This window comes from Mus musculus, chromosome 8 (assembly GCF_000001635.26).
Source record: "Mus musculus strain C57BL/6J chromosome 8, GRCm38.p6 C57BL/6J".
NCBI classification, from domain to species: Eukaryota; Metazoa; Chordata; class Mammalia; order Rodentia; family Muridae; genus Mus; species Mus musculus.
Genome location: NC_000074.6, coordinates 120,557,805 through 120,575,336, shown reverse-complemented (window position 1 = coordinate 120,575,336; position 17,532 = coordinate 120,557,805). Strand labels below are relative to the sequence as shown.

Below are 17,532 nucleotides of genomic sequence, written 5' to 3'. Positions count from 1 at the left end.
GGTGACACGGGACCTGTGGCCGGTTGGTTACCTTTATGCTTCTGCAGAGCCTTCTGTGTGGACTGCAGCACGGACTCGTGGAATTGATGTGCAAACTCTTCGGCCACGAAAGGCTCCCAGGGCTTGCTCTTCCCGTTGATGCTGTGAGACAACGGCACAGGAATGTCCTTGGGCGCGGCGCCCCGGAGGTAATGGAGCATGCTCAGGCTCTTCTTGCCACCAGGGGCCTCGCTCAGCCTGGCCTTCTCACCACTGGGAGGAGCCGGCTCCTGGACTCTCAAGAGCTCCTGGGGCCGGAGCTGTTCCAGTCTCCCGGTCTCCGTGGTCTTTGGGACATCTGACAAGGAGGCAGGGACCCCGACAGGCTGATCCGTCTCTAGAGGAGCTGGCTGTGTGGCTGGTTCTTGGAGAGACAGAAAATGAGGGGGACATTATGAGTTGTGGAACAGGCAGGCATGCAAATACTACACATCTCCAGAGCTTACAAGTGCAGAAAGACCCAGTGTGTGTACCCCATGTTAACACTGTGCACGAGGTTAAGAGTTGGAGGAGTGGCCTGTTTAGCAGCAAGTCCAACCCTGAACAAGTTCCCAGGGGACAGGTGGGGAGAGAGAGCAGAAAGCGACGAGAAGGTAGGAGTAACTTCATCCAAATCAGAGAGAGCAGGTGAGGACAGGAGCTAGCCAGAGGCTGCACTGCAAGGCTTCAGCTTTCTTCAACCGGAGAGCAGCAGAGAAGCAGAGAGAGAAAGCAGGTGCTGGAGACAGTCTGGAGAGCCCAGGCAGGGCATTCGGTGGGCTTCAGGCCCATCCTCGTGGGTAGTGATGGCTACAGCCTGCAGCTGAAGGGGCGGCACCGTGGCAGTCAGCGCCCTCCCCTGACCTTCACGCCCACCTTCCGGTTTGCACTGCTTCCCGAGGCTCAGCTCAGCCAGGATGGGGAGAAGCCAACCCTGCACTTCCAGGAAAGTTCACAGCAGAGACGTAGACTTCGAGCGCCACCTCTAACCCTGTCGCCCAATCTACAGGACGCTGGCAGGTGGGGTGTCCCTCCCTTACCACTCAGGGAGACGGGAGGACTGTCCCTCGAAGAGTTTGTCACTGAGTCTGCTGCGGACAGTGCTCTCTGCTTCATGGCTCGGAGCATTTCAACAAGCCTCTCTTTGTCTGCGAGGAAAGCAGCCCCAGGTTAGCAGCACTTTGAGAGGGGAGGAAGGGCGGGGTCTGGCCACCATGACTGGCAGGTACAAGCCCTTCACACCAAGAGGCACCAAAAGCAAGCACCACGGCCGGCTGGCCAGCGCTGCCCACAGGAAGAAGCAGGTGACAGCAGCCGGCTGTCCCTGCTGGGCTCCAGACAGCCACAGTCTTCAGCCACGAGCAGCGGCTACCTGGGGTTTCCATGGTGACTTCCTTCTCAGCAGGTATCCTGATCTGAAGACCAGGGATGGCCCCAACACAAGGGCAGAGACCAGGGAAGGGAACGTGCTCCCCGCCTAGGGTCATAGCCATTTCCCACGAAGGAGTGCAGACCCCCAAGTGTTCCACACTGCAGATCCCCGGTTCAGTGGCTCTTCCTGCCAACTCTGAAACTTAAGTGGCTTTGGTGCCGATGGACGACGTCCTTTAGACACAAAGCCAGGTGAAAAATCAGGCTTGCAAACAGCTAGGCGCGTGTCCAGGGGCTTGCGCTGGCAGTCAGGCCGTCAGTAACCCTTGCATGAAAAGTGAGACCTCCACCACGCTTGTTAAAAAGGAAAAAGAAACCGCCATCGCCTATAAAGAAGCCTGTCAGACCAACCAGAAAGTGGGAGGCACCGTTTTCCTGGGAGTCTTCCAGAGGAGGCCAGTGCCCTTAAGGGGCATGAAGAACACAGGGGCATGGCTGTGAACACCAACGCCTCAGCCCAAGATGGGTGTTGAGCCGATCAAGGTAGCCTCGGCAGGCCTTGGTCACACCTTGTCTTCTATACCGTGTCTTCCAGTCCCAAGTCTCTTTTCTAACCTGGACCTAGGGTACCAGACTGGTCTGGAAGCATCTTTTTGGGCAAATTGTACTTAGCTCTGTAGGCTGGGCATCTCCAGGCCACCCACAAGCTCACTCTCCAGGCCTGTTAGCAGCAGGAACAGTGCTGGGTAGAGATCACTGGCAACCCCAAGCGGAGGCTGAGCACACCCTCTCAGTCCCAGGGAAAGTCCTGCAGGCACTCTGACCAAGTGCAGGAGGATGGTAGGGGGGGGTCCTGACGGGCACTGGCTGTCCGTACAGGCACCTCAGTCTTCCCATCCAAACAGGACATGTGCCAGAGTAGAGTGTGACAGAAACACCAAGGGACAAAAGCCTACCAGACAGGGCCGAGAGGCCAACTCTGCAGCTCCTGCTGCCCAGGAGCGCCCTGCCCTGTGTGTGCAGGCCGGAGGAAGGCCATACCTTTCCTCTTCTCCGCACTGATGTGCGTCAAGTTGAAGAAGGTCAGGAACTTCCTCTTCTCCTCAAAGTTGGGGCTGTTGTTCATCTCGTCGGGGCTGTAGCGGGTGGACAGAGCCAGCCTGGGGGAAGGCGTCTGTCGCTTGCACTGAACGGCAGGTGGCGACGGGCTTCTCTCTCTGAGCATCCGCCTCCGCTTCCGGCGCTTCTGCGCCACCAGTTCCTCCTTCTGCTGTTGGGTGGTCAAGCCAAAAAGTTGCAAGAACTCTAGCTTCTAGATCGGGAAAGAAAACAAACGGAGTGTGAAGCCACCACCGTCAGCTTCACACTGTGTAGTCACTGCCCCCCCCCCCCGGGGGGAGGGGGAGGGTCCCGTGGTCCTTGCAGTCTGACCCAGAGCTCGGCCACAGAGGTAGCCAAGAGGTGGGCCCCAAGCGGGGACCAACTACCCAGCCAGCCCAGGGCATGCCAGAGTCAAGGAGGGCCCGGTTACCTCCGAGGATGTGTCCAGTTTGAGGGGCGGCTGCTCAGCCACACAGCGGAGGTGTGCCCTGACCTCCTCCTCGTCACTCTCGTCGTACGAGTCATCGAGGTCGTAGTAGTACCCTGAGGGCAAAAAAATGTGTGCACTGAGCCAGGCTCAGAACTTGGGATGCTCTGTGGACACGTGCACCAGGGGGGCAAGGGAGCGAGACCCCTGGGCTGGGCCTGCAGGCACCTGCGAGGACCCTGGCTCAGAGGGCTGGGCCCCTTCCCATCTGCCTAGACGCCTGTAGGGAGACTCCCTAGGCTCAGAGCAGAGCATACCTGACCGTGGCTTTGTGAGCATATGGCCCCTGCTGTGACCCTCGTGGGAAGGCAGCTAAAAACCACAGAGCCCCCCATTCCTTCTCAAAGTAAACTGATAGAAAGGCCCCAGCCAGGCCCTAAAGCTATCCTGACTAGCACTGCAGAAGCGGAGCTAAGAGGAGCTGGGTGTGACACCAGACAGGCCACATGGATTCAGGGGCCTAGAATAGCCTGAGGCAGTTACCCTCAGCAGGTGCCTGCTTCTCTAGCTACAGCCCCTGCTGGTTCTCTTGACCTTCTTAGGACCTTAGGGAGCTGTCCCCTCCGACAGGAAGGAGATGCCTAACCCCAAGCAAGCTCCCTCAGGGGCAGTGTCAGCTGCTGTCCTTATCCCCTGGAGGACGTGCCCTCAACTGTCACTACCCTTGTGTGACGCCCTGCTGGGCTGTTTCTCTGTGTAACGTCACACTATTATATTTAAAGTCACCTGACCAGCCTCTGTCCATCACTTATCAATAACATGTCTGCAGTAACGTCTTGGCAGACGGGCCGTGACTCCCCATTTTGGGATAATGTGCCTCAAAATGCAGGACAGGCAAGGGGCTCTATCCTTGCCTGTGTGAGGTTTAGAAGTCTGAACCTGCTATCTGAAACCAATTTTTTAAAAATTGCACTGTAAGTTAAAAGTGGGAGAAGAGAGGCGAGCAGCTGGCACTGGAGTCTCCCCGTCCTGATGAACCCCCATTCCCAGGAAGGTTGGGACCCACTCAGGAGGCCAGACCTTTCTCCTGGGCCTCGCGCCGCCTGCGTTCCTCCAGGTCCAGTTTGCTGACCAGCTTCCGTCGCTGCTGAAGAAACTCATCGTAGATGTAGGCTGGATCGGGGCCCCTCGCTGTGGGGTGGCAGTACGGAGAGCCTGGTTTCAGAGGCCCACTGAGCTCCCCGAAGGAGGTTGCCTGGGAAAGAGAGGGCCGCTGCTGGCCCAAGATGGTCTGTGTTGACTTTTCAAGTTCAGTAAGGAAAGGCCCAGGTCCGTGGGGAAAGGTCTGAGGCTCCAGACTTCCTGCCTCCCGCGGTGGTGGTGGTGGTGGTGGTGGCTGGTATTTGTCCAGTGGTGTGGCCTCACGCTTCCGGGGCTCCTCTGCCTTCTCTGAGCAATAAACTCGCTCCACCTTCACCAGTGGCACGGCGGCCTGGCGGCTGGGCTCAAAAGCAGTCGGGTGGCTATGCAGAGAGTGGCTCTCGGCCCGCCGCGTCTCCAGAGCATTGTCCATCAGAGACACTGGGTTCCAGAGGGCTGTGGGTACGGTGTGCTGCTGGGGCTTGGGTGAGATGAGGGGTGGAGGGCCACCAAAGTGCTGTGGGGGTTCACGGCTGCCCTGCTCATGCCGGTTTGTTCCTGGCCTAGAAAGAACAAACCAAAGCCGTGGGTTTTGGAACCAGAGCTGCCTACCAGCCTCCCAGAATGCCCAGGGTAGCTTGCTGGGCTCACACCAGACTGCCTGGTAGGTGTGAACTCTTCATATGGGGAGAGGCTGTCACCATGCCTTCCCGCTAGGAGAGCCATTTCTTCCTGGAGAGGAAGCAGTTATCACAGACACGGGATGGTGGCTGTGCTGCTGCCCCCCTGTGGCTCCTTCCAGAACTGCAGCAGCCCCAGAGCTCGGCCTGAGGACTTCCAGCTTGCCTCACCAGATGTGCAAAAAAGCTTCCTTAACCCACTCTCTATATCATTGTCCAGCTCTGCCCAGGACCCTCGCCCTTCACCACTTGGTCCACGGCCTCTTCCAGACCCAGGCAGGAGCTGCATCTGCAAGCCTCTTTTTGCAGTAGACTACTACCGAGATCCACAATTGGTCAAGACAGAGGACAGGAGGTGACTTTTAGGGACCCAGCCCTGACTGGTCCGTCTACAGCGCAACCCCCACACTCCGGAAGCCAACGTACCAGGATCCCTCAGGTAGGCAGTGCTATCTAGGCATGACAGGGAAGCTGCCACCCAGACAAGACTTGGATATCAACAACACTAGCTGACATGCCAGCGGGGGAAGAGCTAGAGATGTGAGAGGGAGGGACAAGCAACGGGGTAAGCTACCAAATGGGTGGTCAGCCCTAAACACACAGATGTAAGAACAAGGTCTGTGGGGGAGGGGCCACTGCTAGGCTCCTCTGGTCTTGCCAGTCTGGCTGAAGCGCCACTTAAAGCTGCCAAGGCTGCCCCTCACTCCGGCGAGGGAGAGCACAGGGTTTCTTTAGCTCCCCTCAGGTTCTGAACAGCAAGGGATAAACAAGCACAGGACACACCCAACAAGCCAACAAGCATTTTAACAGTTCGTAGCTATGGGGTGTGTGACCCCGCCCCCATCGCAGTGACAGCAAAAAGGACCAGGCTGATGTGGGAGACCGAGCGGACGGCAGAGGAGCCAGAGGACTCGGGCTTGGCGTGAACCTCATGTCCAGCACAGGATGTTTAAGACTAGCGAGGCCTCAGAGTGGCCTCTCTACAGCTGTGCGAGGTGTGCAGGGCCAGGGATGGGCACCCGGGGTACTTCCAGGTATTGCTCTTCTCAGCATGGAGGAGAAGGGATGAGAGACTTATCTGTATTCTGAAGGTCAACACAGATGCTGAGGGCTGGAGTGGTACAGAAGATGAAGCAGGCCATGGGACCAACAGCAGGAGGACAGATAGACAGACTTTTGCACCAGCATCACTTGCCTCACGTGAGGCCCCACCCAGGACCCACCTGGTGCTCTCGGGCCTGTGCTCCGCCTCTGTGGGCACCAGGGGCCGGCCCAGGTCTAGGTGCTGCTCCAGGACCTGCTGCCGGAACTCGGACACCTGGGACTGGCGGTCTTCCTTCTCCTGCCGCAGGCGGCGCTGCCGTGCCAGCCACTTCTCCTCCTCGTTGGTGCGCTGGATCAGCAGGGCGGTGGTGGCGCTGCTTCCAGGCAGAGAGAAGATGCCGTGGCTGGAGATGAGGCTGGGCACCGTGTGGTGTGGGGCAGGCACTGGGTGCAGAGGGTGCTGCACGGGCTTGGGCGCCTGCAAGCCCACGTCCTTCAGCTTCTCTGTGGGAGGAAACACGGTCACTGCGGGGGCGCCAGTGCCCTTGCCCGTGCTCGGAGCCCAGGACTGAAGGAAACACTGCCTCATCCTTGGAGAGAGGAGATGTGGTGTGTGTGGCTGGCTCAGAGCAACTTACATGTTTTTGAGGACATCAACCACAAAAATTTTCATGAAATAAATCAAGATCGGGATAGCTCATGCCTGCGCTCCCAACACTTTGGGGGCTGACACAGGACCATAGCTATGAATTTGAGGGACGGTTGAGTCCCAGGCTAGCCTTGGCTTTAGAACTCTGACACAGAACAAAAGGTCAGATTGGGGGTATCTCAGTGGCGTGACTCTGGTGTTCACCATCACCATGGCAAAAGGCAGAGACCAACCAAGGTTCTACCGCAGTGATGGCAACTCCCCTCCCTAGCGTCTTGGCTGTTCTGGGGGCACCCATGGGATCCTGGATCCACCCAGGGTGACAGAGCACACCTCCTCCCAGTCTCGCCAGCGTTGGGATGGCACCTCCTTACTGCTGGGGCAGGCACAGGCCATTCCCTCCACACAGCTCAGCCCAGGTACCTGCTCGGGTTGGGGTCAGCTGCTCCGAGGGCTTGGGCCGCTCCTCCGTGCTGTGACCTCGGAGTCCGTGCAGCTCGGCCACAGGCAGGAAGGTGGTGGGCTCTAAGGCCTTGGCAGCCAGCAGCTCCTTCTCCCTCGCCCGCTGCTCCCGCTGCCGCTCCAGCTCGCGCTCCCGTTCCTTCTCCCGCTCGCGCTCCAGCTCCTTCTCCCGCTCCTTCTCCCGCTGCTCCCGCTCCCGCTCCTTCTCCCGCTCCCGGTCGGCCTCCCGTTCCCGTTCCCGCTCTCGCTCTCTCTCCCGCCGCAGTTCCTCGTCCATTTGCAACCTGGGAGGGAAAACAGGGCAGCGTGCTAAAGGGATGTGCAGGGGGGGCAAGTCCACGCCCCAGCTCAAAGTGGAGCAGCCACATGCAAGAGTTGCCACCTACACACAAAGAACCGCATCCCGCCACCACCAAGCCAGGCCCCGCTGAGGACCTCAGGAACGCTCAACAGTCCCCTCCACCCCACCTCTGCTGAAAACACAGCTTACCTCTCTGCACTGAGGCTGGACATCCGCTCCGAGTGTAGCGCCGCCAGGGACGAGTGGGAGAGCTCAGGAGGATACCGTACGCCGGAGAGATGCAGGTGCATCGCCGACGGATGCAGTGGAGGCAGGGAGCCAGGGGTGGGGATGGGGTAGAACGGAGACCTTAAGGCTGACAGGCAATAGGAGTCATCCATCCTGTAGACAGAGAGGCAGGACTGGTGTGTGCAGGAGCCACAAAGGATAAGCTTGCCTAGCAGATGCGAAGCCCTCAGGTGAATCCCTGGCACTGCAGGAGAAAGGCCGGGACCCAGGCAGGTGAGCCGGCGCCTCTCGGCTGGGCGAGCCACTGCTCACTCAGGCTCAGCCCTGCAGAGACTGCATGCAAAGAGCATGTCCACTGTCTGGGGCCACAAGGAACAGACCACATGGGCGCCTAGGACCTCCCGGACCATGGGTGAGCGAGCGGGAGGGCAGACTGGCTGCAGGCAGAGACCTCTGGTGTGACCCGCTGTGGTAAGAGGCCAGGAGCTTCTACAGGAAGAGGGAGGGCATGGCCTGACTCTCACTCCGGAGTCTCCATCACACTGTCTAGGTACCACACACTGTTAGTGGGGACTGGCTGCTGGGGTGCAGATGCTGAGAAGTGGGAACCAAGGAGCATCAGCAGGTGGTACTGAGTCCATCCATCAAGACTCAACTCAGTCGAGCTGGGGAAAGCTATATAGCTCCCTTGAGTGCCTGGACCCCAAGCCCTGGCAAACGCCCGCCCCGAGAGGTTCTGCCTTGCTGAGAACAGATTAGCACACAGGGCAGCGTGAGTGGGGACGCCTCACCTGAAGGCCGGGTGGGGGAATGGGTGTGGGGCCAGGTAGCTGGGGTGATAGTAGGCTGCGGCGGTGGCTGGGTCCAGGCCAAGCGGAGGCAAGGAGGACATGCGTAAGTCTTCAGCAGTGTGGTAGGGCCGGAAGCTTCTCAAGTAGTCCTCAGTCACCGTGCTGGGGGGCACCACATGGTGCACAGGCCGCTGGAGGCTGTGGGAGGGGGAAGTGGGGAGCAGAGGTAATGTGCCACACTCCCTCACCAGGCTCAGGTCCTGCCTCTCAGTGAGGTACAGCCTGGCATGAAGCCCAGACTGCACAGATGGGAAGCTGCCTGTCCCTCAAGGTCCCCACGAGTGGATAGAGATGCTGGAGGGGCTCTCTGTTCCCCAGACCCAGAGGATGGGCTTAAATGTGTTTAGGACACCTGATAAGTCTGTCTCAACAAAGGCTGGACCACAAGGTCAGATGGGGCCAAGGACCTCAGGGCAGATCAGGCCACTGAGACTAATGGCATTCTATCTACCTCTGCCAGTGCAAACTCTCAGGTCTGTCTGGAGCCACCCCTGTGCCTTCCCTGACCCCAGGCTGGCACTTACTTGAGTGGTTGGAAGCGGGAGTCCTGTACAACTGAGCCGGGGGAAAGGCCAAAGGGGTACGGGGTGCTGAGTAGGTGGGAGGGGATGGCGGGGCCCGCAGCCTTTTCCTGGGCGAGAGGTGGCTCCACCAATAGGCGCTCCCGACCACTGCTGCTGCCTCGTGAGCCAGAGTCCTGCGGGAAGAAGAGTTAGGTTTTGGGGAGCCATATTCTAGAAACATCCTCCCCCTAATTTTTTTTTTTAATCAAAGAAAGCATAAAAGGGGTATTTAGGGAGAAAGCCTCCTATGAGCAGGTCTGGACCAAGGTCTACAGGGTCTGGCTCAGCTCTAGAAGGAACTCAACAATGTCAGGGAAGCCTTAGACACCAGACTGCTGAATCCCAAGATGAGGCATGTGAGGGCATCTGCAGGGTAGGAACTCCCACCTCCTATAGGCAAAACAGGGTGGTCATAGAGTCAGGACACACACACACCCTGGGGACCTGCACCTCAGGACAGAGCTGCTCCCTAGATTCCAGCAGTGCCCGTAGCTATGTGGACACTGCTGGCAGCTGATATGGACCTACGTGGGGGACCCTTGCACATATTTAGGCTTTGAGACCCCAGGAGAGGCTCCCTTCAGGCAGGAAGTGAGAGGCGGCAGTTGAGTTGGGCTGGGCTGGGCTGGGCTGGGGAGACCCCGCCTCACGGACTGATTTTCTGTATAAACAGTCACAGCAGCACCACACAGCCTGGAGAAACCAGACCCAACAGCCCTGCATGCCTGTCACCTGTGACTAGGGAGGAATCCTCAGGGCAAGGCAGAGAGGCAAAGTCAGGGAGCCACGGAGCAGAGGGGAGACTGAGGGCCAGGAGCCTCCTGGTACAACTTTGAGGCCCTTCCCTCACTACTGCAGGAGAAGCCCAACACAAGGCAGACAGTGGCACTCACTAGGGACACGAGGTCCTCTGGATGATATGGCTGAACCCATGGTGTGACTGAAAGGCTCATGGTAGCCAGCATAGTAACACTGATTGTCTCTGGATACAGGCCTGCCAGCCATTCTACCGGCTCCTTGTGGTTATCCCCAGGGTCAGCAGCTAGCATCACCAGAGCATATGTAAGCCCCGAGGGGAGGGGTCGTGGCTGTACCACCACTTAACCCTGTGTGTGCAGAGTGAGGACAGCTTAGCACCGTACCTCCCCGCCTCCATTCTCACAGAGTCTACCACAAGCCCTCCTGCTCCCCACAGACAGCCAGCCACGATTAATTGAGGGAGACAGGCTGCTGATTGAATTTTTAATGAGCAGCAACATCTGTTTCCTTCCCTGGGTGCAGCAGCAGGCTGTCTCTGTTCCCTTGTGGGGTCCTCATGGGTTCATGACCTCTGACCTGCCCTCCTCAGGAGAAACATTCACACAGTACCGTATAGGTGTGTATGGCAGGGTGCGGGTGGGGTGGGGGCACATATCCCACTCACACCAGGACAAACAAGGAGACTAGAAAAATGGCCATCAGGCTGGGCAGTGGTGGCACATGCCTTTAATCCCAGCACTACAGAGTGAGTTCTAGGACAGCCAGGCTACACAGAGAAATCCTGTCTCCAAAAAAAAAAAAAACCAAAAACCAAAAAACAAAAAACAAAAAATAGCCCCAAAGATGAAAAAAGAGAAAAAAAAGAGAAAAGAAAAAATGGTCATCAGGCCAATTGGGGGGGTGGGGGGAAGGGGGGTTTGCACACTGCTGCCCTCCTCAGGCCTGTGGCCTCTCTGACTAGAACCTGGCTAACCAGGCCATCTGTGGGGCAGGGTGCTGCCTGGGTGACAAGGACAGAAAAAGCCCCGGCATGGTGGCTGCCCCAGGGCACCCTCCTGGCAGCAGCTGTGGCAGACAAGATATGTCTGCAGAGCTGCTCCAAGACACAGCTGCATCCATGAAAGGCAGCGGCTGGGAAGGAGAGAACTCTCATTCTCCAGTGATTAGAGTGAGGTCTCCACAGCTGGTCAAGTGGGATGAGCCCGTTAGTTTCCAGACTGTTCTTCATTCATCTCTCACGCGGCTTCCACTGCCTGGTCACCCTGGAGCCACACACCCCCTTGACTTCCAACCAGTGGATGTTGCCTCCAGAGGCCCCTAGTGACTCATGGCCACACTACAGGGAGAGCGCATCCCCCGCCCTCCTGGAAAGGATTAAACTCTCTGCTGAGCTCTGAGCATCATCCACTGTGTGTGTGCTTGGCGGTGGCGGTGGCGGTGGCGGTGGCGGTCTCCCTGGTGGCGAGCAGGTCTTGTTAACCACAGCGTGAACTGCTGGAGCAGAGCCATCAGAGCCCTTCTCCGGGTTACTAAATGTTTCTGAGGCAGTAAGGATCCTCTGAGGATAGTGACAGGCTCCGGGCAGAGGAGTCACGAGGCAGAGGCACTTGGAACCTCCTAGTTCTCCAAGGGGACAATACATGAAGTGTCTTGGACCTGGGCCAGGGGCTCCAGTCAGCAGAAGCTCCGGGGCCCAAGGCAGGAACAGGAAGTGACCCTCCCACCAGCTTCTCTCTCAGGAGCAAAGCCAGTCACCAGGCAAGCTGGTTACCCAGGGAAGGGAAGCTCTATGGGGGTTTTTATCAGCTGACTCATTGTCTGAGGTCAAAGCTGCGCTCTGGCAGGAGTCCACAGACAGGAGATGGTTGGCGGTGGCAACTTCTCTGACTTCTCTTAAGCCAGGACAGGGTGGGTCTAGGCTGCTCTGAGCTGAGATTCGATGACAGGATCGCTCAGACAGGTTTCCCAGGGTTAAGTGTGACTTCAGCCACAGGAGGAATGGGCCAAGGCTGGCCCCCACGCTTCAGTCAGGAGCCTGATGGATGCTCCAAGCACTTTACTGGGGACACCAATCAGACCTGAAGGGCAGATGAAACTCACACTCTTGCCTATCCTGCCCTGCCCCAGCGGGGAGAGGTGCTCTCCTTCCCCTCCCCCTCCATCTCTGTGGTTTAATTAGTACTTCCTAGCAGTACAAACCCTCTGGGAATGGGGCTGGAGAATCCCGGGAAAGCCACAGCTGACAGCGGTTCTTAATTAGCAAGGCCCCCTCTAGGCGCCAGGCTGCCAGGCCGCCGGGAGGCCCAGCAGTACAGGGGAAGCTCTGGGGCTGGCTCCTCCACTGCAGTTAGGTTATGGCCAGCTAGAGACTGCAGACACAAGGACCCCGGTGCTGGCTGGCATCAGGGACCATCAGAGTTAGCCTACAGTCCCGCCCCTACTCCTCCAAAGCAGTCACAGCTATTGTCTAGCCAAAGATCCAAGGCACTCTATGGTTGTTGTCTGTCTCAACCTGGTGCCTCTGGGTATGTAGACCCCTAAAGAAGTGATTGCCGTCCAGGCCACCAGAGGACACAATAAGACACCACTGTGTAAAGGGGCAGGGCCTTGGCGACCCCCTCCCTCCCCAGGCTTAGGGAGGCTCTGGCCTCCTAAAGCAAGCAACGATGAATTTGTGGTACTCTGTCACAAGTCTGATGTAAGGGTTGCCTTAATCCTAGCATCTTCCAGTACCGGGTGCGTATCAAGCTCACCTAGCAGAAGAGTCTGAGGACCAGGGTGAGAGGTCAACCTCGCCCCCAACTCAAGTTCTCAACAGAGCTGTGGACAGAAAACAGCCTGCAGGAACACCCCCACATACCCCGCCTCCATCCCCATTACCCCCACCACGCCCACACCTCTGGGCGGCGCCACTCACCTGGCGGCTCTCGCTTCTCCAGACTCCATTGACGGTTTTAGTGGGGGCAATAGTGACCACTGGGGGAGTGCTGGGGACACTGTGACCCCCGGGGGGGACGATGATGGGGCCCATGGGCACTCGTTTGGGCGTGCTAGCTGGAGAGCTATGGTTGGTGGCTGGAGAGGACACTGGAGATGACTCGCTGCTCAGTGAGGACCCTGCGGAAAGAGAACGAAGCAGCTCAGGGTCCTGTGTGTGTCACACCACCACCCACCGCGCCCACGCGTCTTGCCATTCCAGAATGCTCATGGGGAGTGAGGCCCAAGAGCGGGCAGGCAGGGACGGACCCACAGCCATTCTGTGGCCTCCCTTGTCATACTGCCTCTCAGGCGTGGAGGTGGAGAGCTATTTTTACACTTAAAAAATCTGAGATGTCACTCACTCTTTTAAAACCACGTCAATGTACCTCCGGTGGATCGGCCATATTGAGTGAATGCTACTATACCCAGAACAGCCTCACGACCCCAGAAAGAAGCAATGTGTTTCCCTTGCCAACCACCCCCAGCAGCAAAAGGGAAGAGGGGCAGGTAGGTGGCGGTAGTGAGGCAGCTTAGTTCTTGGGAGTGTCGGTTCCAACAGAACTTGGTAGTGAGGGATGGTCTCTGTCACTAACATAGCCCCCTCTTTCCCGGGACAATCATGCTACCTGCGGACACATGGCACGGCCTCTTTGACTGCGGAGGCCCATGTGTAACTTGTGTAATTGTACAGCGCAGTGCCCCGAGCAGTTCCAGCCAAGCACACCTCTTGTTCACATGACTACCAGGGCCTGACCTCAGCAATCAGGCTGAAGGCTGGAGCCTAGGGAAGAATCTCTCAGGTCTCCAATGGGCACCACACCCACTGCCTACAGCCTGAGAACTCTCTAGTCTCAAGTGGGTAGCGGGCAGCAGCAAGCCCCAAGGCTGGGCAGTGTGAACCCAGCACGGTGACCGCCCAGCACCTGCCAGTCAGAAAGCACAGGAGAGCAGCTAGGCTCAGAGACACGATGGCTCGGGAGGCCAGCTTCTGGGAGCTGATGGAGGCAAGCTACCGGTTGGTGCAGCCAGACCTGGGGACTGACCAAGAACCTTGGCACGAGCGAGCTACCATTCAGGAGCCAGGGAGGGCGTGGCATTCTATACCTCCCTAGATTCAGTAGGAGGGTATCCCTCTGTGCACCTGAGAAAGCCAAGGGGCCAGAAAGCCACACCCTAGGCCTGCAATGCCCGTCACTGTATGTGTCCAAAAGTGTCAACTAAACACCCCGGAGAAAGTCCATGCGGTCTGTTGTGAATCATGCCCACAGCCTTGGGCTATACCGAGTCCCAGCCCTGCCTATTCTATACAGGAATGCCCCAACAAGGCCCTCAGCCACATTCACGAGAGGACACATGGAACAGAAAAAGCCGAGTCAAGCACACAGCGTGGGATGCAACCTCCTTGCTCAGAGACAGTACCTCAAAGGGTAGAACATAGCTCCTGGGGGGGGGGGGGGACGGACGGATGGATGGACAGAAAGGCAGGGGCCCAACTTTTCAGCCCAAGCTGGCCCAGAGCTGACAATCAGGTTGTCTCCACGCCAGGCAAAAACGCAATCACTTTCACATTATTTTTAGGAATCCTCCTATTGCCTAAAACAGCAACCTGTTCGGGTGTGCTGCGCGGTCCTTCCCAGGGGAGCCACGGTATGATGCTCATGTCTAATACGCTATCGATCTCTGTGTACGCGGAAATCTGTGTGTGCGGGTACACATGTGGCAGAGGCCAGACAACAACCTTGGGTGCAGTCCTCGGGACACTACTTACTGTTTCTAAGACAGGCTCTCTCCACAGCCTGGAGCTCAAGTCAGGCTAGACAGAATGGCGGGGGGTGGGGGGTGGAGGTCCCCTAGGGCTTTGTGTGTCCATACTTCCTTGGCATGAGATTGGGAGTGGAAGATAGCATGCCTGCCTTCAAACAGGTATGTTCTAGGGCTCAAACTCAGGTCCCTCAAGCATTTTACTGACTGAATCATCTCCCTAGCAACTCCTCCTCCCCTCCCCCTCTTTTGAGATAGGATCTCAAGCTGGAGCCCTGCCTGGTCTGGACTCATGGCAATCCTCCTGCCCTCGCCATCTGAACCCTGGGATGAAAGGACAGAGCCACCTCAGCAGAGCCAGCCCCCCCCCCTTCTCGCTTGATCACCACCATCAACCTGCGGAACACTTTTATAACCTGCAGCCGTGCCTGTTCCGCCCCTGAGACCCAGCAGCCTGAGAGGGTGACATCTGTAGGCTCTGGGCATTCCCTGGCCCCCTCTGCTGAACGGTGTCTCCCAAACCAGAACTCCATCCATACCTCAAGGTTGCTGACCATCACCGAGGGGGACAAGTCACCTCCCCCAATTCTTCAGCCATGGGACAGTTGCCTGGCCCTACCTGACAGCTACTGTGAACAGTAGCTCCCACCCACTGCACAGACACGAACACAAGGGCCAGGAACATGCTATCCTCACACGGGAGCAAAAACAGTTAACACTTCCACACACAGAAGACCACCGCCAGCTACGGCAGTGGCCGTCTCACACACTAACTATCCAGGTGACTGCAGGCGCTGGACCATCATTGAGGGCTCTGGGCCCTGCTGAGATAGGTAGCCAAATGACCCTCCTCAGGGGGCGAAATCAGATGGTGCCTCAGGGACCATCCTAGCTCCTCTGTACCCCCCCCCCCGCCGTCTGTATAAGGGACAGGGCAGTCCCAAGGCAGCCAGCTCAGCTGGCCCCTCTCTGCCCCTTCCCATGCTAGCAATAGCCTGGCCCAGCAAGGGACGAGTATGGGGCAGGCAGGCTCTAGTGTGGGGCTGGCTCAGAGAGGATGAGGCTGGCCATGGACAATTAGCAGCCTAATCCCGTCGGAGGTGGAAGGCAGAGGCCAGTGCTCACCAGCGAGAGCCCTGGGATCAATACCTCACAAGGCGCTGCCAATTAGCGAGGCTGGCGCCTGGCTCCCAGCCCTGTGCTCTCTCTTTCTCTCTAGCTGTGCTGCCGGAGCAGGCAGGTCCGCCATCGCTGTAATTAACTGAAGCTATTCAGCCAGAGTGGTGGGAATGGGTCAGAGAGCCAGGGCCGGGCTGCAGATGAAGAGGCAGAGGGGTGCCTGCATCACCTTTGCTGACTGACCCCACAGATGAGGCCAAGGCCCTGTGGGGCAGTCCGTGTTATTAAGAGCCAAGACCCCCAAAGGCAAGAGCTTGGGCAGCCTTAGCCAGCTGGTGCAGATATGAACTGCTGAACAACACCTGCAATGGCCCCTTTCCCTGAATATGTCAGTTGAATATGTGCATGTCAGTTCGAGCACGCAAGATGATTTCAGGTGCTTTCCTTAACGGCTCTCCCTGTATTTACTGACTCTCTCACTGAACCCGGAGCTTGACTGGTGTGACCAGCTTAGCAAGGGGGGGGGGGGTGGTCCTTCCACCTCTGCCTCCCCCACACAGGTTCTAGAGATCTGAACTCAGGTCTGGATCTCTGCACAGCAGGTACTCTTATCTGACATCCCTGCTGGGAGAAGTGGTCCCACATCTCAGGGCTGTCCCTCTTGTCCCTGCAGACTCAAGCGACTCCCACCAGTTAGTTGTGGGGGTGGGTGTTAAGAAACAAGAAATAAACCCAACCAACACTACATCCCAACCACTGCCCGGGCACCATGAGGAACTGGCAGCGAAGGGGACCTAGGACCAAGGGCACAGTGACAAACACCAGGCAGGGAAGTGCTCTGGAGCCCCCAGAGTGTAGCACAAATAGCCAGGCGTGCAGCAGGAAGTTCCAGCAGAGGTATCCGCCATGATATGCAGCTTTGAGGAGACAGTGAAACTGAACCACGGGGTGGCCATATGCTGCCGGACAGGACTCTTCTCCTGCTCTGCCAGTGTGTCTTCACGCATGTCACAGGTCTGGAGGCTGGGTGGCCTCAGTGTCCATCCGCGAGGGAACGGGGCTGGTGGCGGTGCCGTTAAACCCCAGTCAGCAGTCAGGAAGGGGCTGTGACTTGAGAGAAACTAACTTTCCAGTAACACCTGTTGGGCAAAGAACGTGCCGTGACCAACCACAGCACCAGTCCTGAGAACTGAGGCTGGCAGGAGCCAGTGAGGATCCCTTGGAGCTGAGCTCTGTCCCACTGCCACTGCCGTGTTAGGACACTATGAAGATTGTGTGGGGGTGGGCGTGGGATGGGGGATAGAAAGAGGAAGGAAGGAGAGGTGGTAAGAGGGGTGGAGAAGGAAGGACCATCATCCTGATGTCCATACACCCTGCTCACCTCCTGTCACCTCAGGGCCAGCTGTGGCTCTGGACTCTGGGTGGTTCTCCCTCCCCATCCTGGTCTCTCTCCTCCACAATAGCTAGCCCCGCTGCTCACACCTGAGACACAGGCAGATGGGGCTCCAGACACCCCGCGAAGATGCCTCCACCTTGCCAGCTGTAGACTGACAGGCAGGCAGGCAGGCAGGCAGGCAGGCCATTTGTTTGGTTGTTTTCTTTGAAAGAGGCAGATTTCCAAGGAGATGAACCCAGGGTGTGTTTCAGCCTGCACCCAGCCCACCCTGTAGCAGACATGCAGGCGGGGGGGGGGGGGGGGCTGCTTGGACTCAAACCCAGAGGGATGGTCCCCAGCCTCTGCCTCTCAGGGGCTGGGTGGGTTTCATCCACCACCCATGGTAACTTGACGCCCCTTGGTTACAGGGCCGGCAGGTGGCAAAGATTTCCGGAAAGTTCAGAGCACTAGGGATGTCTAATCAGAAGCTTAAAAGCTCTAAGCTACCCTTGTCCCCACAGGTGACAAAGTGGCGAATAGCCAGGTATAAGGCGGCTCTTCCCCCATGTGCTTCCTGGGAAACAGGGGGCCCAAGGCCCCGGGTGTACTGGAACTGAGGGTACACACAGCTCTGGTGCTGTGTGGGTCTTCTACCGATCAGCCAGGGACATGTGGGCTACCGTCGCACCCCCACCCCCCTCGGC

General features: G+C 57.9%; 1 protein-coding gene across 11 annotated transcripts in view; it reads right to left on the bottom strand.

Moving 5' to 3' along the window:
• The window catches only part of Gse1 (genetic suppressor element 1, coiled-coil protein), a 352,883-nt gene that overhangs the window by 6,047 nt on the left and 329,304 nt on the right, over positions 1-17,532 (bottom strand). For 9 of the 11 annotated variants that reach the window (XM_006531145.4, XM_006531147.4, XM_006531148.4 and 6 more), the window contains 11 exons: positions 12,512-12,711; positions 8,797-8,969; positions 8,213-8,410; positions 7,383-7,574; positions 6,854-7,176; positions 5,961-6,285; positions 3,998-4,620; positions 2,921-3,033; positions 2,431-2,701; positions 1,059-1,166; positions 32-403 (listed from right to left, as the gene is read on the bottom strand). In XM_006531145.4, the coding sequence (XP_006531208.3) occupies positions 32-403; positions 1,059-1,166; positions 2,431-2,701; positions 2,921-3,033; positions 3,998-4,620; positions 5,961-6,285; positions 6,854-7,176; positions 7,383-7,574; positions 8,213-8,410; positions 8,797-8,969; positions 12,512-12,711 (2,898 nt within the window). The remainder of the gene's footprint in view (positions 1-31; positions 404-1,058; positions 1,167-2,430; positions 2,702-2,920; positions 3,034-3,997; positions 4,621-5,960; positions 6,286-6,853; positions 7,177-7,382; positions 7,575-8,212; positions 8,411-8,796; positions 8,970-12,511; positions 12,712-17,532) is intronic. The other 2 variants (XM_006531146.4, XM_030243649.1) reach the window with 1 other exon arrangement.